The sequence below is a fragment of the Leptinotarsa decemlineata genome, unplaced genomic scaffold (genome assembly GCF_025532065.1).
Source record: "Leptinotarsa decemlineata unplaced genomic scaffold, Ldec_3_MD MMD2_tig00026354_RagTag_RagTag, whole genome shotgun sequence".
NCBI lineage: Eukaryota > Metazoa > Arthropoda > Insecta > Coleoptera > Chrysomelidae > Leptinotarsa > Leptinotarsa decemlineata.
In genome coordinates, this window is record NW_027412702.1 from 12,310,563 (window position 1) to 12,330,316 (window position 19,754).

At 36.2% G+C, this 19,754-nt stretch overlaps 2 protein-coding genes and 1 long non-coding RNA gene across 3 annotated transcripts in view; 2 read left to right on the forward strand and 1 right to left on the reverse strand.

Moving 5' to 3' along the window:
- LOC111511482 (uncharacterized) overlaps positions 1-19,754 on the reverse strand; it is a 121,365-nt gene that overhangs the window by 82,019 nt on the left and 19,592 nt on the right. The window contains exon 2 of the mRNA XM_023167497.2: positions 17,193-17,322. Within this exon, the coding sequence (XP_023023265.2) occupies positions 17,193-17,322 (130 nt within the window). The remainder of the gene's footprint in view (positions 1-17,192; positions 17,323-19,754) is intronic.
- The window catches only part of Mct1 (Monocarboxylate transporter 1), a 215,271-nt gene that overhangs the window by 51,628 nt on the left and 143,889 nt on the right, over positions 1-19,754 (forward strand). The gene's annotated exons all lie outside the window — the stretch shown is intronic.
- LOC141486357 (uncharacterized) lies at positions 413-1,557 on the forward strand. The gene is made up of 2 exons (XR_012467800.1): positions 413-506; positions 796-1,557. It is a non-coding gene; the product is annotated as an uncharacterized lncRNA (long non-coding RNA).

The window sequence follows — 19,754 nt, forward strand, 5'->3', positions numbered from 1 at the left end:
GGTGCTTGTAGTGTAGATTGGATGCACTGTGGCAACAACTGGTTAGCTGTCAGATGTGGCAGTCGCTTAGTATTTGGAAGTTAACCTTCGGTGAGCTTGGTTCGGAGTTCAAAGGGTACCATCAGACTGATTGTAGGATATATTTGGTTGTATTTGTGCCATCCTTCACGGGGATTATTTCTACAAGTCAGGATTGTATAGTGGAAGACTGATTGGTCATTTTGGTGTGGATATTTGCAGTCTGAAACTTAAGCTCTTTTGAGGATTTGTGGTGGTTACCGAACTCGTGCCAGGTGGAAGGATTTCCGAAATTAGGTATGTCTGAATCACTGTCGCATCTCTCATGTGATCTTAGCTATGATATCACTTCTTCAATTCTACAACCTTCGTTTCTCGTCTCTAGATTCATAAGAAACAGAAGGCCCTCAGTCACTCATCAAGTCCCAGTAGGACTTCCGTGCAGAGCACCGCACACGAAGAAACGTATAGAAAACCCCTTGGCCAGGGTAAGAATTTTACCATTGAATGTGTTTTTGATGAGTTTAGTAATTTCTGATTCCATCGTTATATCTCAAATGAATATTAGTATTGAAGAGAGGTTTCAACACTCATTCAATTTTCTTGATTTTTACGGATCATATGGTTATACAGGGCACCCAAAAATATACTCTTGTTATCTTGCTACTTGCTTGATGAAAATATACCAGGGGTATTGATTAGTCAAATAGTCCTATTGAATGGGGGTTGAATCTCACCTTGTTTCATCTGATTCTGATTGAGAATTTTCTTCCGTAGGGTTTTTCTTCCTGCTTTTCTTTTCCTGTTTTTTTTTTGTCTTCGTTCCTGTTTCCTTTTTCTTTTCCTGTCTTTTTTTTTCCCCTATTTTCTTTCTGGATCTTATTTGGTGATCCATTACTGGTCCAGCTTGTCGTGCCCTACAGGGTGATCTATCTTGGTGGTGCTACAGGGTGATCCATCTCCGCCGTACTACAGGGTGATCCATCTCAGCAGTACTACAGGGTAGCCTAACACCATATACCGGGTGGCCCAAAAGGAGCACGCAAGTTATAATTGATTTATTTGAAAATTTGTGATATACTGAGATATTTGAATAATTGTTTGCCCTTATGTTTATTGATACCTGTTGATATAGTGTTGTTTATCGTTTATTGATTAAGAGTTGTTTATTGATACCTGATTGATATAGATATTTGTGAAACGGAAATTGAGGTATATTCTTCCTTTCACGATTGCTGATTGACACCGATGCGCCTACGCCTGAGCTCACGCGACGCAAACGAGTTTGTCTTACCATCCGATACTAGTATTTACGATTTCACCTACTCAATTTTCGTGGTAGTTTTACTCGACGTATTGTAGTTTTTTGAGCGTCGTTACTACCGTAATTTATGGCTGATTGAATTCGTGGTTAGATACACCGCGCTCTTGTATGGACATTTGAACATCGCGTAGTAGTGTGAATATTGCATTGTTGTCTTAGAAGCGTTGTTGGTTAATCCATGTAAGTTAGGATTACTGAATAAATCATATTGGGGATCTTTATCTTTTATTTCCAATATTAATTGGTAAGTTATTGATATTGTGAGTTACTTAGGGTATCTGGAGGATTAAATTTACCTGGCGCCCATTAAGATCTATTTGAAATTTGCTAAGTTGTTTAACCCACTCCCGTCTCCACTGTTTAGCTTAGCCGCGGATACCCATCTGTCTTATTTGTTACCGACAGATGATTTAGTCTCCTCTTGTGGTTTGTGAGGTGACACCATATACATTGGCCAAAATGGAAGGAATTTTGATATATAAAAAAATCACATAGTTACTTTTATTTTAGAACATAGTATTGAAAAAAAAAATAAAAAAACGGTTCCTTAATTTTAATATTTAGTTGCAAAAAACGATTGTTATTTGACAAACGCATTTTTAGCAACAAAGGAATTTTTTTAAGAAACCATTTTTTTTCTAAAAATCATGATTTTTTTCAATTAACATAATGCAAAAAAAATTTTTCGAATTGCTTATAAACAATGTATTTGTTTATAATAAATTTATTAACAATAGCTGTGAAAAATTAAAAAAATATATTAATAATTAGTTTTTAGTCATGAGACATTGAAACAATAAAAAACAAAAAAAAATTTGTAATGTATTTTTTATAAAATTATAATTTTCAATTGTTAATAAAAAATTGAAAATAACAATTTTTTTATTTTGGCAACGGTAATCTATTTTTTTGCCTATTAAGGATAACTTCGCCAAAGGAAAAAAAATGCCAGGGTTTCAGTTTAATAATTATAGGGATTTTTATATTAACTTTCAATTCAGAAAAAGTCATTAATTAACAAACTTATAATTAATGTTAAAATTGGGATAAACATTTTTTGACTGCGGATTATTGTTCATTGATGTATCCCAACATTACATGAATTTTTTCATTCCTTAATATTTACATTTAATGTTTGAATAATTTTTTTGTTTTTATGTCAGAGTGACGAAAGGGGCGCGGAAGCCAGACTACCCGCTTTTGGCTCTATTTTCAGGGCTCTGTAAAAATTATAAATAATCGAGATACAGTTTCGGGAGTCGGGAATTTTTTTACGCAAATTCATTGATCTTTTCAAATCTTTTTTCAAATTTCCAAAATCTTGAAAATTTTCCGAGATATTAAGAAAAAACTAAAGCCCCACTTTTTTTTTCACTTAATTGTTTATAACTCTTGTAATTTTTATCCTTAAACTTTCTAGGCAAAAATACGAATCGAATGACACTTTGGTCGTAATTTTTGGACAGGACGGAAAAATGTCGCCAAAAAGAGCTAAATCGAGTACACGTGAACCAGACCAATAGTCCTCTCCTGAACCTCTGACCCAGTTGCCAAAACTCACATTTTATCAAAATTATTTGTGTTCATTGATATACTGCTATTAATTGAGGTCATCTAAGGTATGGACAATAAAGGTATCAGATTATTTGGGATAGGAATAGGGAATGTAGTCATAAATACTCAGATTTGAATGCAATCTAGTTATACATTGAAAATGGTCTAATGACCGAAACTAGTCAACAAATAAAAAACTATCACGGAAAATAGACAAAAGTGTGTTTTTATAGTGTATCCTCAGTGAACATGAATTTCCACAAAATAAACAAGTCGTCAATCAAAGAAGATATTCTGCTATTCTGGAAGGGAACAAATCGAACAAACCAAAAATCGGTCCCGCTATTCTTGAGTTATTGATGGTATATATATATATATATATATATATATATATATATATATATATATATATATATAACACGATAAACGAGATTATAAAGTTCTCCATTACGATTTTTGGTTTTCAGATTGTGGATTATGAAAAGATCGATTAAAAATTCTGATTTCCTGCACAAAAATTTGCTATTGTTCAATATAATGATTTTCAATACTTGCATAATCATTGAAAATTCTGAAAACTAGTCATTAAAATGAAGATTCAATTTACGATGCCTCATTTTCGTACTAACTTCATTTCAAACTTAACCAATCATAAACTTTATAATTAGAAAACAAATCGAACAAAGTTATTTTTCTTCAGAAAACTATTTACAACCATAATCAACTTATTTACGTCTGATCTATTCTATACTGAAGTTTTGTAGTTATTGTTGTTAGTGAAATTATCACTTTTTCTCTAAGCTACGTTTATTGAGAAAAACGAAAAATATTTTAATTTTTTTTTTAATGTTCTATTCTAGTCTCATTTGTTGAAGTTCTGGTTTGTAGTTTCTTGCTGTAGGTTTTTACTAGTTATGTATTACAACATATACGTTCCAACCTTTGTCAATAGCAGCTTAAAAAAACAGTTCTCATCGAAAATTAATCTCCGAATTAGGCAAACCTAGGATTTTATATTTTACTATCTGAGTGTTACTTATGTGAATTCTTGTTTTTATTAATAAAAAGTTGATACCCATACCTACTTCTGGATTCTTGAAGACATGAAGGAGTATTTTATAGTAGATAAACCTCAAAAAAAACTCTAACCCTATAATCGATTTTCAGGTTTTGTGCACTATTCGTGCTTCATAATGTTTGTCTTTTTTTGCCAACATTTTTGACTGATCTGTTTTCTAGTGAAACCAGTTTCATAATGCTGTTTTCATAATGCTATCTACAGCAAATTCTCAAGTTACCAGTTTTTCAACACTTTCCTTTATATTAATGTCTAGAAAGTTTTCCTTTCCAGATTCTATTGTGAATTGGATAAGACAAATATTATCTGTGGCTCTCAGGCTGTCGAGATATTTTTTTTCCTGAGCTCGGCTATACTCGAAGTTGATTAAACTACTCGGTCTGTTTGTTCTTTTCCTGGTGAAGCGGAACGTAGGTACCTACTTCAAATTTCATGATTTGTAAAGGTTGGAGGTTTTTATCGGGCATAATAACTCCGGTATTCGAAAGTTAGTTATTGACTCGGAAGGTTGGTGAAAGCGGGACTCGGAATTGGTTTCCATTCATATTATAAAATAGTAATGAGGAGATTTCTCAGAGTTTCGAGGTCGACAATTCTACTTTATACATTTTTAAATGTAGACCCTTTGTTTTTGAATGTTTCCTTAGGGAGAAGTTGTTTGTATGTTTAATAGCAAATAATCAAGAACACATTCTCAGAAAGGAATTCTCAGAAAGCAGAGCCCTTGAGTCTGGTTTGCCATTGAGTTCTATGAAACTATCGTTAAATGGGATGTAGGAGGAAAATGAAAACTGCATAGATTTTTGTTCCATGTCTTATGCTAGGCTCATTTTGGTTACTATTCATTTGTAGTACTAGTTTATCTTGTAGAAAGTTCACCAAGTGTTATCCATCTTCGGACGCAAAATTAACATTGAAATCTCCTACAAACTAGTAGCAACGTATGATAGTTTTCTTTTAGTTCTTCAGAGCCTACTTGACCGCAAATGTGTGCTTGCATCTCTCTCTCTCTCTCTCTCTCTCTCTCTCTCTTGCCCCTACAGTGATATACGAAACGTCCTCACTAACTTATACTTCCCTCTCAACCTCCGTTCACCCCGTTCCATCATACGTTTCGTAACGTTCTCGTTACACATTCATCAGCTTGCTCCTCGAGTCAAGCGCGCGTAAAGAAGTTTTATTTCAAAAACATTCCGCCAAGTTACATAAAATAATATCTGATTTCGAAAAAGTATAGAGTTGGTGTGATATTAATCTAGCAGCGGTCTGCCTAGGGCACATGATTATCGAACCCAATGTTCATTTGTCATACGCTTTGGGAAGTTATCATTAGTTGCTGGCGCTTCCTCCTGTATATATCGGGGCTTCGGGGCAGTGCTCGACTAAGCTCAACCTTCAGGAAAATAATGATAATCTACAGTGTAAGCACGAAAGCACCATCTAGATGCCATAGAGACGTTCACTTACCTCGTGATGGAACAAAGCCACTCACAAGATGTAACCTCGGTGAAAAACTCTCTCCATGGCAACTATCAACACAAACTCAGACAGATCTGGTCATCGAAACTCTCTGAAAAGAACAAAGTTACTGCCACAAATATTTTTGCCTTCCCGATTTTACTCTACCGCTTTGAAGTAGTGAAATGATCTCGGAAGGAGCTATATTAACTCGACGTACAGATCAGAAAAATATTGCATCTCCATAGGAGAGGCCGTGAACTTTCAAATTTTAAGTGTCGTGACAGAATAGTACTGGATGGAGCCTGTAAAGTCATCTCTGCATGGAAGACGATCATAAGAGAGTAGGAATTGAAACTTTTTAAGTCAGCTGCCTGAGCGGCCAATGAACTTCGTTTATTTTGTAACACTGATATTCGTTTATTTTTTAACACTGAACGAGGTGGTCACAACTCTGTCACCGAAATGCAACCCATTCAGCAAAAGTACCACATGAAATCCGCAGAGACTACTTCACTCCTAATACGATACATTGGCTCTTCTTCATTAACGTTGAAGACGTCGACTCATCAAAGCACCTGATCTTTGTTCTCCTTAGGTCATGCCCTGCCAGAATGGTGTCTTTAATATCGAAGTCGCGTGATGGGTATACAGGTTCCCGACACCAGATGCATGGCCTGCCGCGAGGCACCTGAATACCTAATACCCTTACTGCCGGTATGTCCAGTGGTCTCAGCCTTTATACAACGACATAACACGACCCTGAGTGCAAGGGAGGAGCAAAGGGAACACCGGTGTGTTTCCTTTGCTCCGAGGGATATTGAATACATTATGGGGAATCAGAAGTAAAACATCTGATGGAACCTTTTATTTCCAACCCTCAGTGTGATAAAAGCTAATTAGCCTTATGTGATCCTCCTTGGCCATCAGAGTAAAAGGATATAGGTCGTAAAGTTTTTAGCTCCCGGTGAGGCATCTATTGTCTTCTTCAAAATAGACTGGAAATACTTTTACATATTCTCATAAAATTGTATAGAGCTAGTCTGGCATGGAACTATATACCACCCAGTTGGTTAGCAGCAAGGGTGGTATATATAACTAAAGTGGGTCGGAAAGATACACACTCTAAATCGGTACGACCAATCAGCCATAAATCCTTCCTGTTGAAAGGGCTTGAGAGGATACTGGACGGACACATCAGGAGGGTGGCATTATATGCAACCCCCCTGAATAACCACCAGTATACTTATCAAACCGGCAAATCGACAGATTTAGTAACCTTGTAGAGAAAATCTTCCAATTCCATAACAACAAGGAGATTTCGGTTGCTGTATTTTTTGAAACTGAATGAGCATTTGACAATGCACTACCTAAATCTATAGGATCATATCTGGCTAGGAAAGGTATAGAATCGACCATAACTGGCTGGATCTATGCCATGCTTGTAAATAGAACTGCAAGTACGACTCTTCAAGGCGAGGCCATTAGGTTCAGAGTCACCAGAGGCTGCTATCAAGGTGGGGTACTAGAAAAGTAGATCTGCAAGCTTATGCAGATGACTTTGTCATCTTGGCAAGGTCAACGTCGGGAAGGGTAGCTTGTAATATCCTCCAAAGCACGTTGGACGTTGTTCACAGTTGGTGCCTGAGAGAGCAGATGTCTGTCAACCCCAGCAAAACTGTGATAATCCTCTTCACCAGGAGGAGAAAACTGGATGATTTAACGCCACTTTCCCTCACTGTTGAAGTAATTCCATTTGGAACGGAGGTGAAATATCTTGGCATAATAAAAATATTTTTGGGCAGTCAAGCGGCGTTGGAAGCTCTTGGCTCCTATTGAGCAACGACTAAACTGGTAACAAATTGACAAAAACGACTCTCCTCGATAGGAAGACTTAACAGATTGTCTCTGGTCTGGATTCTTGGCCATACTGGCCTGGAAGGCAGCAGCCTCAACAGCAAACAAATATTGAACACAAGAACAAATATAAATATAAAAATAAATGTATAAATTTCGAAATGTATGAGTATAAGATTTGCAAGTTACACGGTACTCAGACCCAATGATAACTCACCTCACGTTGTGGGAAGTGGTTATTGGTTTCTATTTCCGGCGCGCCCGCCGAATATATCGGAGCTTCGGATAAAATAATGATATTTATTTGTTCCTGTACAAAATAATGGCATTATAGAAAAATTTGTATTCACAAAAATGTTCATGTACATACATATGATATAATAAACTATAGATATAGTAGACGAAAATAAAGATACATCTAAAATGAAGTTGTAGTTTTTGAATAACAATTTCATTCAATAATACTGAAATTGACCCCGCCATATTTGTACGAAGTGTACTGCGTATAAATTTATATAGAAAATATTCTATTTTATTGTATGACGTGTAGGCAATTGAGCTAGTAGGTAGTTCAAACTAAACTAGTCTAGTCATCTCCTGGTGATGCTAATTTAGTTAACGAAAAAATTGATTTCATTAGATTTATTTACGCCAGAGGTTCCAAATCTACCTATCAAGGTAATGTCTAATCATCCGTTCCTTCTAATACGATAAATAATGCAGATCCGGAAATAATAATGCCAGATAGATAATTCCGCTACGTTGATTAATTTGTTAGATGTTGGATAGCAATATATCTTGGCACAACTAGCTAGTGGGATATCAAATGGAGTTTCTCGGAAATATGGAACATGAAACTACAATTCCTAATGCTTCATTCAGTTCAAATTGGGTCATACTCAAAGATCGTGCATAACACTAATTCAAAGTAAAAAATGAAGGTCTCTAGAGAAATATGCAAAGTGTCACTTTCGACTCATTGAGAAAATCATTTTTTAATTCAATTCTTACAACTTATGTGTTGAGTCTGATTCTTAGGATAGTGATACCACCGTGTCCTATAGTTGGTACCGTAGTAATCACAACTCGGCAAACACCTCACAGCGCTTGGAGGCTTTGCATGGTTGCATAATACACTTTTCAAGATAATTGCCATGTTCATTTGAAACAAAAGAATTTTGAAACATCGCTCTGTTCAAACGAATTGAAATATATTAAAATTACATGTGGTTCAAGGGGTAATCAAAATAATTTAATATTCTTAATAATTTCACTTCAATAATAATTTTTTCATTGTATTCATCTTATCATCCTTCATAATATATGGATATAGGATTTAAATTCTAATCTCTTAGGTATAAATTATAAATGGGAGAAAAACTTTTTTGTTTATTTTTCTTTATAGAGATACATTCATTGTAATTTTTGAATAGAAACTATGTACCTATATAGATGTGTGTGTATGTATATGTATAAATATATATTCATATGTATGAATAAAACAAATTTTAGTTACATTAATGTATCACATAAGTTTTCGGTATATCAATACATATAGAGATCATAACATGGAATACTAGATAAATGAAACCCCACGCTCAATATATGGTTTATGTGGGTAACTTTAACTTTATGTGGGTATATTTTTTTCAGTGTGAATAAACATTATTATTATTATTACATTTTGGGTACCACAATGCGATTGCCATTGGTTATTATATTTGTGTAACTTGAAAATTGCCACAAAATAACTTCGCAAGTTTTTCCTGAGAATTTCACAATGTAATTATAAAATGAATGTGAATAGAAGTTTCTTCTGAAAACATCAATTGGATGTTGATTTTGTGTTTGTTTTTAACATCCTCTTTCCTCAAAAGTTATGTTAGGGACTTTCCTCAATAGAGATGGTTAGTATATTGTGTATAATGGAGTTAAAAAATTATTTTTTGATTTTTGTTAGTGCGCCCGTCTCACAATCGGAGGGCCGTGGGTTCGATTCCCGCCTCGACCAGATATTTTCTCGAGAGAATTCATCTGGTTGAAGCTGGGATGATTCTGCAACCGTATTAGGAATCACACGTTGAAAAGTAACACATCGTTAGTCCTTAGCCCGCACAAGTTTTCAACTTCTGAGAGTTGTCGTTCGTATGGGGGCGACAGCTGATTAACGGAAAAACAGATTTTAAACAGATTGTGATAGATTTCCGTTACCCTAATTAAATTATCTGTGAAATTATTTGATTTCGAATTTTTTTTTATTTAACTGTGAAAAAATATTCTCCACAGTCATGAATTATTTTTTCTCTTACTGTATTCACTTCTGTGGCACATCTTTAACTCTAATTTACCAAATATATTATTATAGATCAGAATCTTAAGATGTATAGTAGAAATGGATACAATATGTAACGAAAGAAGTATTTTTATTTTAATTTCACATAGATAATATAAAATGTCTCCTGAGATTCAATAACAAAATCTAATCTTTTTAAGAGAACTGGTTTGGAACTCCAATAGAGGTGCATGAATCATTTTAATAAGAAAAACTCAAAAGTACTTTCCATTCAATGTTTCAAAGCAAATAAATAGGGACATTTCGATTATATAACTGTCAACATCACATCAATACTATCAACCTGCAGACACAATGTGTTAGACATTCAATAGTATATGAGGTCTGTTCAAAAAATAAGGTGATTGTTCAAATTTTCCGGGCTACGTACATTCGATTAGGGTTTTTTTCATATTTGTATATCGTTTCGAACAGTTTCACCTGTTTAGCATGTTTAGTTTGTTGGTGAGAAGCATACAAGTCAGAAATGTTTTGCCCGTACGACGATTTTCTGCTACCGAACAAAATGGATCAAATAATTTGCATCAAATTTTGTGTAAAAATTGGAATTAGGTGCTCAAAAACATTTGAAATATTGACAGGGGCATATGGTGATTGTACTGTGAGTCAGAAAAAAGTTTACGAGTTGTACAAGCTTTCAACAAAAGGTCGAGAAGATGTGAATGATGACACTCGCCCTGAACGCCCCAGCACATCAACAACCGATGAAAACGTTGAGAAATTGAAGAAAATTGTTATGGAGATTCGTCAAATCGCTATTGGGAAAGTTGCTGAGATTGTCGTCATATCGTCTGGTTCATGTCATGCAATTTTTTCGAAAATTTTGGGCATAAAGCGTGTGGCAGCAGAGTTCGTTCCAAAATTGCTGGATTTTGACCAGAAAATTGTCACCTGAGCATCGCTCAGGAGTTGTAAATTGACGTCAACCGCGATCCAGATTTGTTCAAATGGGTCATGACTGGTGACGAATCATGAGTATATGGTTATGACATCCAAACCAAAGTCCAATTGTCCCAATGTTCGTTTACCGTGTCGTAGTGCATCTGGACTTCTGCATTGGGAGTATCATCTTGAAGACGATTTTCTGGGAAAGGCACCACCCACTATTCCCACACTAGAATCTACACTGCCGAAAATTACTTTTCGACAACGTCTAGTTAGGCGAATTTTAAAACAACTCAATATCAACAAGGCGTCTGGTCCTAATGAAGTGCCCGTCATAGTTCGTAAAAAGTGCGCAAATGAACCCGCACTAGTATTTGGCAGATTTTTCAACATGTACAAGAAAGGGGGTTTTCCTTTTCAAAAATCATGGAGAAAGCCGTAAACCACCATATCCTTGAATATTTGGAAGGCTGTAACATCTTGAGCGATCATCAATATGGCTTCCGGAAACAAAGATCAACAGGCGACTTTCTATCGTATGTCAGCCATATTTGGAATAACGCAATCGAGAAACATGGACAGTCACGAGCTGTTGGGCTTGATATTTCTAAGGCCTTTGACCGTGTGTGGCATGAGGGTTTGCTGACCAAACTTCGATGCTATGGCTTTTCGAATCACTTTTGTGTATTGATCTCCAGCCTCCTGAAAGAAAGTTCCCTGCAAGTGGCGGTCGATGGATATCTCTTGAATACTTTCCCCATCAACGCTGGTGTTCCCCAGGTATCAATATTTCCTCCAACCCTCTTTTCATTGTATATCAACGACTTATTGGAAAAAAACGATGGCGCCAAGCTGACAACCTGCCCTTCACTCTTCTCGTTCATCCTTCACCACATTCTCTGCCCATTCGTTAACAAACCTAATCCATTCGCTATTCCTACCGTTCTCTCCTCTCAATTTCACCTCTCCATTTTCCCGCTCCTTATATCCTTTCCATTCAAGCCATCCAGTCCTATCTCCATCCGTTCATTATTCTATCACATGATGTGCCACTTCAGGCTCACCACAGAATCTGTAGAACAGTCGCCCAGTCTCTTCCGGATCCCATTCCTTCTGCCACACTGCCCTCATTTGCTCTTTGATTCTCTTTTTCTCTTCGTTCTTACTACCCATTCTCACTATGTTCCATGTGACATTGAGCCTTCCGTCGCCTCCTTGTGAGCCTTCTTGTTGCCGAGATTGCTGCTCTCATAGCCGCGCTTTCAGATTCGCTGTCCTCGTATTCAAGACAAATCTCAAATCAGACCTTCTTTTGAGTATTGCTCTCATGTATGGAGCTCCGTCCCTAAACATACCCTGAAGCTGCTGGATTCTATCCAGAAAAGAGCCATCCGCCTGATTGGACACGCGAACACCACGTGCAACCTTGATAGTCTGGAACATCGAAGAAAGGTTGGAGATTTGTCTCTCTTCTATAGATAATTTCATGAGAAGTGTTCAAGTGGCTTGGCACATTTGATTCCACCAAGAGCGGTACATATCAGAAATACGCGACGGACTGTGGCCGCTTATCGTTTTGAGGTTCAACTCAGTACATCTCGAACTTTGCTGTTTAAGAACTCTTCCATTTGGAGAACTGCATTTATGTAGAATGCACTTTCTGAGACCTTTTTTCAAATAGATTTAATTTCCAGCGATTCAAATTCAATGTGAATCGCTACTTTCGCACAGGCACTGCTTTTAGAGCGCCTTAGAGCGAGGTTTTCCGACGATTGAGGAGATAAAAACCGAAATCGCTGAGAGAGTTCAAGGACATTCCAAAAAGTGCATAGGGTGACTATCATGAAGGGGACAAAATAGAAATTGATGAGTGAATCAATATTTTTTGAGAAAAATGAAAATTCACCTTCACCTAAAGTTACTTTCATGATGCTTAACAGTTACTGCCACGTGTGACTTGTGACGTGTGACCTTTATAACGTGACCGTCCGAAAAGAGAACTAAAGAACTGCTTCAATAAGGCAGTTTTCCATTGAGAGTGTTTTCCGAAGACTTAGAGTCAAGTTAGACTCCCAATCAGCAGAAAACATTTACTCAATTTATGATAGATAACAAGGTTGAAAAAGTGTTTATGGCCAAAATTAATAGAAATATAAAGTTTTTACCTGCCTTTCAAACAATCTCCAAGTGAAGACATCTTTTGATAGTCCGCAACACAAGAATTTTTGAATAATTTTTCTGCTTCTGTATCTGTTTATGCTTATCCTTGATTACACCCCGTGCAAAGGATATTTGAACTTGGGATTCTCCCGAATAATGTCGGCACACCGAGGTAATTTTTCTTCTCGGAGAATTTCTGGTAAATGGGAGACCGTCAAGCTCGCTGAGATATTGTCTACATCAACTTAGAGTTAGAGGTGCTGAATAATTTATAGCAGAAAATAGGAACGAAGGTTTCCCGTATGACGTCTAATCGATTGTGAACGTGAGGCCGATTTTGTTGGAGACCGCATTGAGGTTTGGAGATTCGTTCGTTCTGAATTATTCGAACGGGTCAGATACGACCTGAAGCGCTGATAGGACAGTTATAGTCTGGTTCACAAGTGCCATTTCATATAATTTCAGTTCGCCTTCATCGAAAATTATGATTGAGGTGTCGTTTGATTCGTAATTTATTATCGAGTAATTTACGATTCGAGCAAGTTGCGCTAATGAATAGTCAAAAAGTTATAAGCGATTTAGTTGAACAAAATAGAGGTTTTGTTTTTCTACAAGTATCTCGACTATTGCGGATACTGAAGATTTGAAAAAATATTCTTGAGGATTCTCATTATCTGAAACTATAACACTAAGTTTTAGTTTATTCCTGATTCAGTTGCTTTAACAAATTGTTTAAACCCGTGAAATATAATAAAAAGTAATGAAATAATTAGGTGCCTGGATGAGCAGCTGAATAAATAATAGTTCTATCCTTTTGATTATTCTTTTATTAAATAATAATTTCTACCAAATTGAAGGTTTACATCTTGGTATTTTTTCGAATTGTAACCTGCAACTTTCAACTTTTTTTGAAGGCTTTCTTTAGAGAATATTCCTGCTGGAAAAATTGAAAAAATCCAGTTTTCCGTGTATTTATTTGAAAAATAAAAATTTTAAAAAATAAAGCATCGAACAAATTTCTTTGTCAAATGCCCCAATTTATTTGTTTTCTTGTTGATGAAAGCTTTATCAACTATATAGTATAAAACGAAGTCGCTTCCCGCTGTCTGTCCCTATGTATGATTAGATCTTTAAAACTACGATAGATAGAGTGATTCAAGAGGAAGGTTTATATGTATATGACGTGCATAATATAGTAGAGAAACACTGATAGAGAGACACTGATGTTTAAGTGAACACATTTTTGCGCTTACATTGTAAACGATGGGTGAACCCTACGAGATGTATGAAAAAATGTACTACAGTATTGTACACCTCGCAACCGTCTACAAAAAAGTTCGCAATGGTATATGTCTGTCTCTTAGAGATACTCACAATAACCATTGTGTAACCATCCTCGAGAAATAATGGCTTATTTGCGAAGGGATTTCAAGCAATACACCATTAATCCTTCTCCAATTGAGTACCTTGAATACATTGTGCATTTAATATAGGATCGATATGGCCTATACAGCATGTACTTCAAATGGATACTTTCGAAGATATTACAGATTTAAATGCAGAAACATAGTGATTGCGGCGATACCGGCCGGGAGCCAGTGACGCGTGCCTATAAATAGCGCGTCGAAGGCCCTATAGCACATCATGATTAGCAGCGATCGCACATGTTTATATGTATATTCAGTATCAGAATTGCACCCGTGTGGACCCCGGACGAGTCGCTAATTCTTTCATATTATTTAAAAATGTATATATAAACATTGCGTAAATAATTTTTTTCAGCGGAAATGCGATTGATAATGCAAATTATTATTTAAAAAAAATCGCTTTTAAAATGAAATTTATGTTGCACGAAAACGCATTTATTTATTAACCATTAATTTTTGCCCATAAATATCAATATTGAGGGTTAATTTATTCTGGAATATGATCATTTTTACTACTGTTTAGTATTATGAAAAATATATTAATTTTTTTCGAATCCAATTGTTTATTCGCTAAACAATTTGTTTTAAACAAATGAATTCTCACACTTACATTTTTTTTTGGACTAGGCTACAAAACTGAATAAAAATCATGTAGGTATCATTCTGTGAATTTGTATTTTATTTGATATTCCGTTAATTTTTTTCGTTTCAAAACAACGCGTGGTTATTTTCATTTGAATTTTAATTTTTCCATAAAAATGAAGTGTAAAATTTGCTTGTTATAAACAAATTGCTTATCAAAAAATTTTACTCAATAGTGATATTCACTGGAAACCATTAATAATTCAATAACAAACGCATTTGTATGTAACTATCGATGTAACTATTGCCCCGGCGACGCTTTATTTATAGGCACGCGCTGCCGGCTCCCTGGCCGGTACTGCCACAACCGCTATGTCCCTGTGATTGTACATAAATGAATACAATATTAAATGTTTCATTTTTACAGCAAAGTTCTTTTCTATAGCCTCCAATTTTAAAATTCATCTTTATTTCCAATTTGGAAAACATTGTTAATTGATAAAAAATAAAATTAACTAGATCAAGTCCCTGGTATTTCTCATTCCCAAATATTCATATTTAGAGAGTTACAATATTTTTTTGTGGAAGTGCCCGAATCGGGAGTTTGTGCACGAGCTGGACCATCCGTTTTCACTCGTACTTTCATCGCTCAATTGAAACTCTAAATCTTGGTGATACAGAGAGACGAGAATTGGACTTTTTTTTAAATTCTGAATATCTTCAATATTTTTTGAGATATTCGCAAAAATAATCAATTTTTAGTTATTTGAATTGTTTATATCTTTTGATAGAGCAAATTGATAATGGAAAAATTACTCTTTCTGAAATACGAATCGAATGTCAATCATGAATTTTGATGAAGACGAACTGAATTTATGTAAAATTGCACTTGCGGATTAGACCAAATAAGGGCGAGTGTCTGAATTGAGGATGTCGATGGAATGTTTGTTGAACCAATTTTGGAATCCTGCGCGGGGAATAGAAGTATACTGGGCCTTACTCCCTAATTGATATTTCAAACGATTTCTTCAAATAATAAAAGATGAATATAAAATTTTATGATTTCCAAGTGATCTGTATTTCTTCGTGAGACGTAACGATGATGACAAAACGTCGACCTGATACGTACTTTTTCGCATGTGCAAGATCTCTCTCAGCGATTCGATTTTCATCTCCTCAATCATCGCAAAACGCCGTCCTTTCATGGGTCTCTTTAATCGTGGGAACAGTCGCAGGAGTCCAAGTCTGGTCAATACAGTGGCCGAGACATGATTATGTTGTTTTTCCAAAATTCCGGACGTTTTCTTCGCATTGCATCTCACAGGCGGCGCATAACTTCAAGATGATACTCCACATTTACCTACGACCATGTGGCAAAAACTTCTGATGCACTACGCCACAGTAATAGAAATCAGCTGTCGTCCTACGAACGACAACTCTCAAAAGACGAAACTTGTGCGAGCTATGGACTAACGAGGTCTTACTTTTCAACGTGTGATTTCTAACACGGTGCGACGATTTGTTTGGTCAAAATTCGGCCATTTTGGAACAAACTTTGCAAAATATCCGAAAAAATATCATGGCATGAGCCACCGATATGCCAACGTCTGTAATAGTGATTCGACGATCAAGCATAACAATTTTCTTCACTTTCTCAACATTTTCATCGGTTGATAATGTGCTAGGGCGTCCAGGGTAAGTGTCGTCATTCACATCTTCTCGACCATTTGAAAACATTTTTCTGACTTAGAGTACAATCACCGTATGCCATTGTCAACATTTCAAGTGTTTCTGAGCACTTAATTACTTTTTACACAAAATGTAATCCAAATTTTTTGTTCTTCTTTTTTTGCGATAGCAGAAAATTGCCAACCACCCAAAAATTCCAAAATAGAAGGCACCAAATTATCAGAAATAACTGTGACGTTTTTGTCTTAGTCTATCTCTTGCAGTGGCGCACGGAAATTATACTATTTACATTAATATGATTATATATGATAAAATATATAGAATCACAACCTGGCAACAATGTTCTCAGTTTCAGTGTACCAACATGAAAAAATAAATCTCTTACCCGCGAAATTTGAACATACACCTTATTTTTTTAACAGTCTACATACATGGGTACGTACAAACCTTGCAAGTTAAATAAAAGCTTGTAAAAATATTACTAGATTACTGGTTTGCAAATTTGAAAGATTTTGTATTTTCAAAAATAACATAGTAACCAAAGGAGTACACTTCTTATGAGCCTGTATAAATTTTACTGTTTTCAAATTTCGAGGATGAAACCTATCGCCCTAATTGAGATATATTTTATCGAAAGACGAAAGGGCCGTTAAGATTTCGTCGTGAGGCGGCCCATTTCGTTTGATTGATTCACTCGTTTACGGACCTGCGATTCGCGATTTTTTTCTGTTCGAAACTCTCCGCTTCGAAAGCACCGTCGGGCGTCGACGAAAAGACAGATCGCCGATCCGAGATGAGAGTACTTACCGGTTACCAGGTATGCATGGTGGAACTGGCACACGGCGTCCGCCTCATACCAGGATATACGGTCCCGGAAATAGCGGTAAAACACCGGAAATCCCTCTTCAGGCAGCATCCACGTGTTGCTGATGTTCACCTGGAGAATACAAGGCAATTAGTCACGTGGAACGGCGCTGGTTTTGAAGGGGCGGCAGGGAGGGGGTGGAGGGAATGCGTGGGAGTCGGCTTCATTATTCGTTGGAGTCGCAATTTGTAGGGGAGATTTTTTCCGAGAGTCGACAAAGGAGTCACGCTAATTCAAGAAATGGGGAACGTGCGAAACTTGTGAGGTATGTCAACAATGTCATCATTCAAATTGATTTCGTGAAGCGATGGAAAAAGGTAAATAGTTCTACCCAGAGTAGGTACTGCATAGTTCTATTCCGGAGTCACTGACTCTCTTTATTTATATACTGGATTTCTTATGGGTGTATTGGGCAGTGTACTGTTTATCATAATTTAAGATTTTTTGAATCGGTATTCTTCCATATCTAGTGGAATCTGCCCAGTTGGGTGTGGGGAGAAGCAGATCATACACAGAGATGCTACCAACAAACGTAACATCAAAGTATTGATGAAAAATCACACTCACAGGAAAAACTTTCAATCTACAAGTAGACTTCCAAAAATTTTGTGTGAAAACTCTAATTTTTAACTTCCTATCAGCACTTTTTGGGATAGCTTTGAAACACGATTCACTCACACCTTCCAAGATCTTCACGTCACTGGAAGAGATAACGACAGTTATTTAAAAACATTCACATAACTAGTTGGTTGAATCTCAGTCATATGGCAGATTGACTTCGTGGACTTTGGTTTTGGTTTTTTCCAGATTTTGTAATAGCAAAAAAAATCTGATAGCGAAAAATTATCAGTCATGAGAAAATTGTTTTACAAACTATTAATAATGAAGAGGGGATTTACTCACAAGAGATAGTACTAAATTTTCAAAATGTTGTCTAAAATTACATGTGTTTGAAATGCAATATGCACCATTCCCCCCTGTTTTTTTGGAACATTTAAGCTACAAAAGTTTTCCACTCAATATCATAGAGAGTAGAATTTCCTACAATTAATGTTTCTGTTTTTTTTCTTCAAGGACTAATAGTTTCGAATGTATGCAGTTGTAATAGAAAACTAAAAATCATACTTTCCAGAAATTTATCAAACTGCTAACCCTAGGGTGATTTATTTCAGTTGGTGCTTATTTAAGAGAAATGAATATCTTATGGGGAATATGGTGAATCTCATGGGGAATTCAATTACATACAAGACATATGTATTTTTCATTTAACAAAAAATCAAAAACTGCTGCTTAAAAATTTTGGTTTGAATTTGAAGTGTATGCCAATATACTACTCCTTCTCCTACAAGCTAAACTTCAAGGACTTAAAAAATAAATTTAGATAACTTTAAGCAACGATCAATTATTGAATGATTGCTAAAGCAGAGGGATAAATTCTGGTATCCTCCTCCGCTACCACTCCCCAAGAAATTTCAGCAGCAGGGCAGAAAATCGTAGTCCCCTATATGATGGCAGTAGACAATGATCGTGTTCTCTTTGTTCCCTCCAAGCTCAATCTGAACTACCTCCGACCACTGACTCAGCACGTTTCCACTTCACGAGGATAGACTATTACGTTATGGCATGGATGGGAATTGGAATGGGACCGCAAACCCATCAGAATGAGTGGACACGCTGCTCTTCCAAACTTTCCGAAAAATATCTTGTGCAGATGCACAACGGACTGTAAAGAAGCATGTGGCTGTAGAAAGATGGACGTCAATTTTCCGCCGTTTGCAAATTCTGCGTTGGCTAAGAATGCGGTAATATGAAATAGATCCTTGACAAAAACCAAAACGACATTGATTCAGATCTAGAGCCACTATTTGACGAAAATGAGCACCCTACAAGTTCTTTACCTCACCCTCTATGAAATGCAAAGAGCATATAAATTCATTTTTTGTCAGTGCTTAGATTTACTATTGTAGGAATGGCGGCGTCAATGTTTTGGTTGGTTTCCGGGTTTTGCCATGGTCTTCTTACCGGTATTTTCGAACAGGATCTTGTGTTCCCCGTCGGACGGTGCATGTTAAACGACTGCAGACTTCTCGGTCTGTCCCAACCGGCACACACCGCTTGTGCTCGACTAGGCGGCTACCAATGCTTCTTTTCGTCTGACCGATATAGATTTTACCACAGTTACAGAGGCGTATCATTACTTGTCCTCCAATGCTGTTGGCGTTTGGCATTGTCTGAATAATTTGTTTAAAAAAATGTCATCGCCTCACAAAAAACCAGGCACGTGAAATAATTTTTGAAGTGTTCAATCATTTTAAAAGTGTTGAATGTGAAAAATGAAGCATCTCCCGCTACAGTTAACATTGAATAAATTTAAAAAAAAAACTATTTCAACACACATCTTCATTTTATATTAGGTATTTTAATAAGAACCATTAAAAGAGTAGTTAAAGAAGGAGAATAATTCATTTCTACAAATAATGGAGAAGTTACGTTTTCCACCTCAA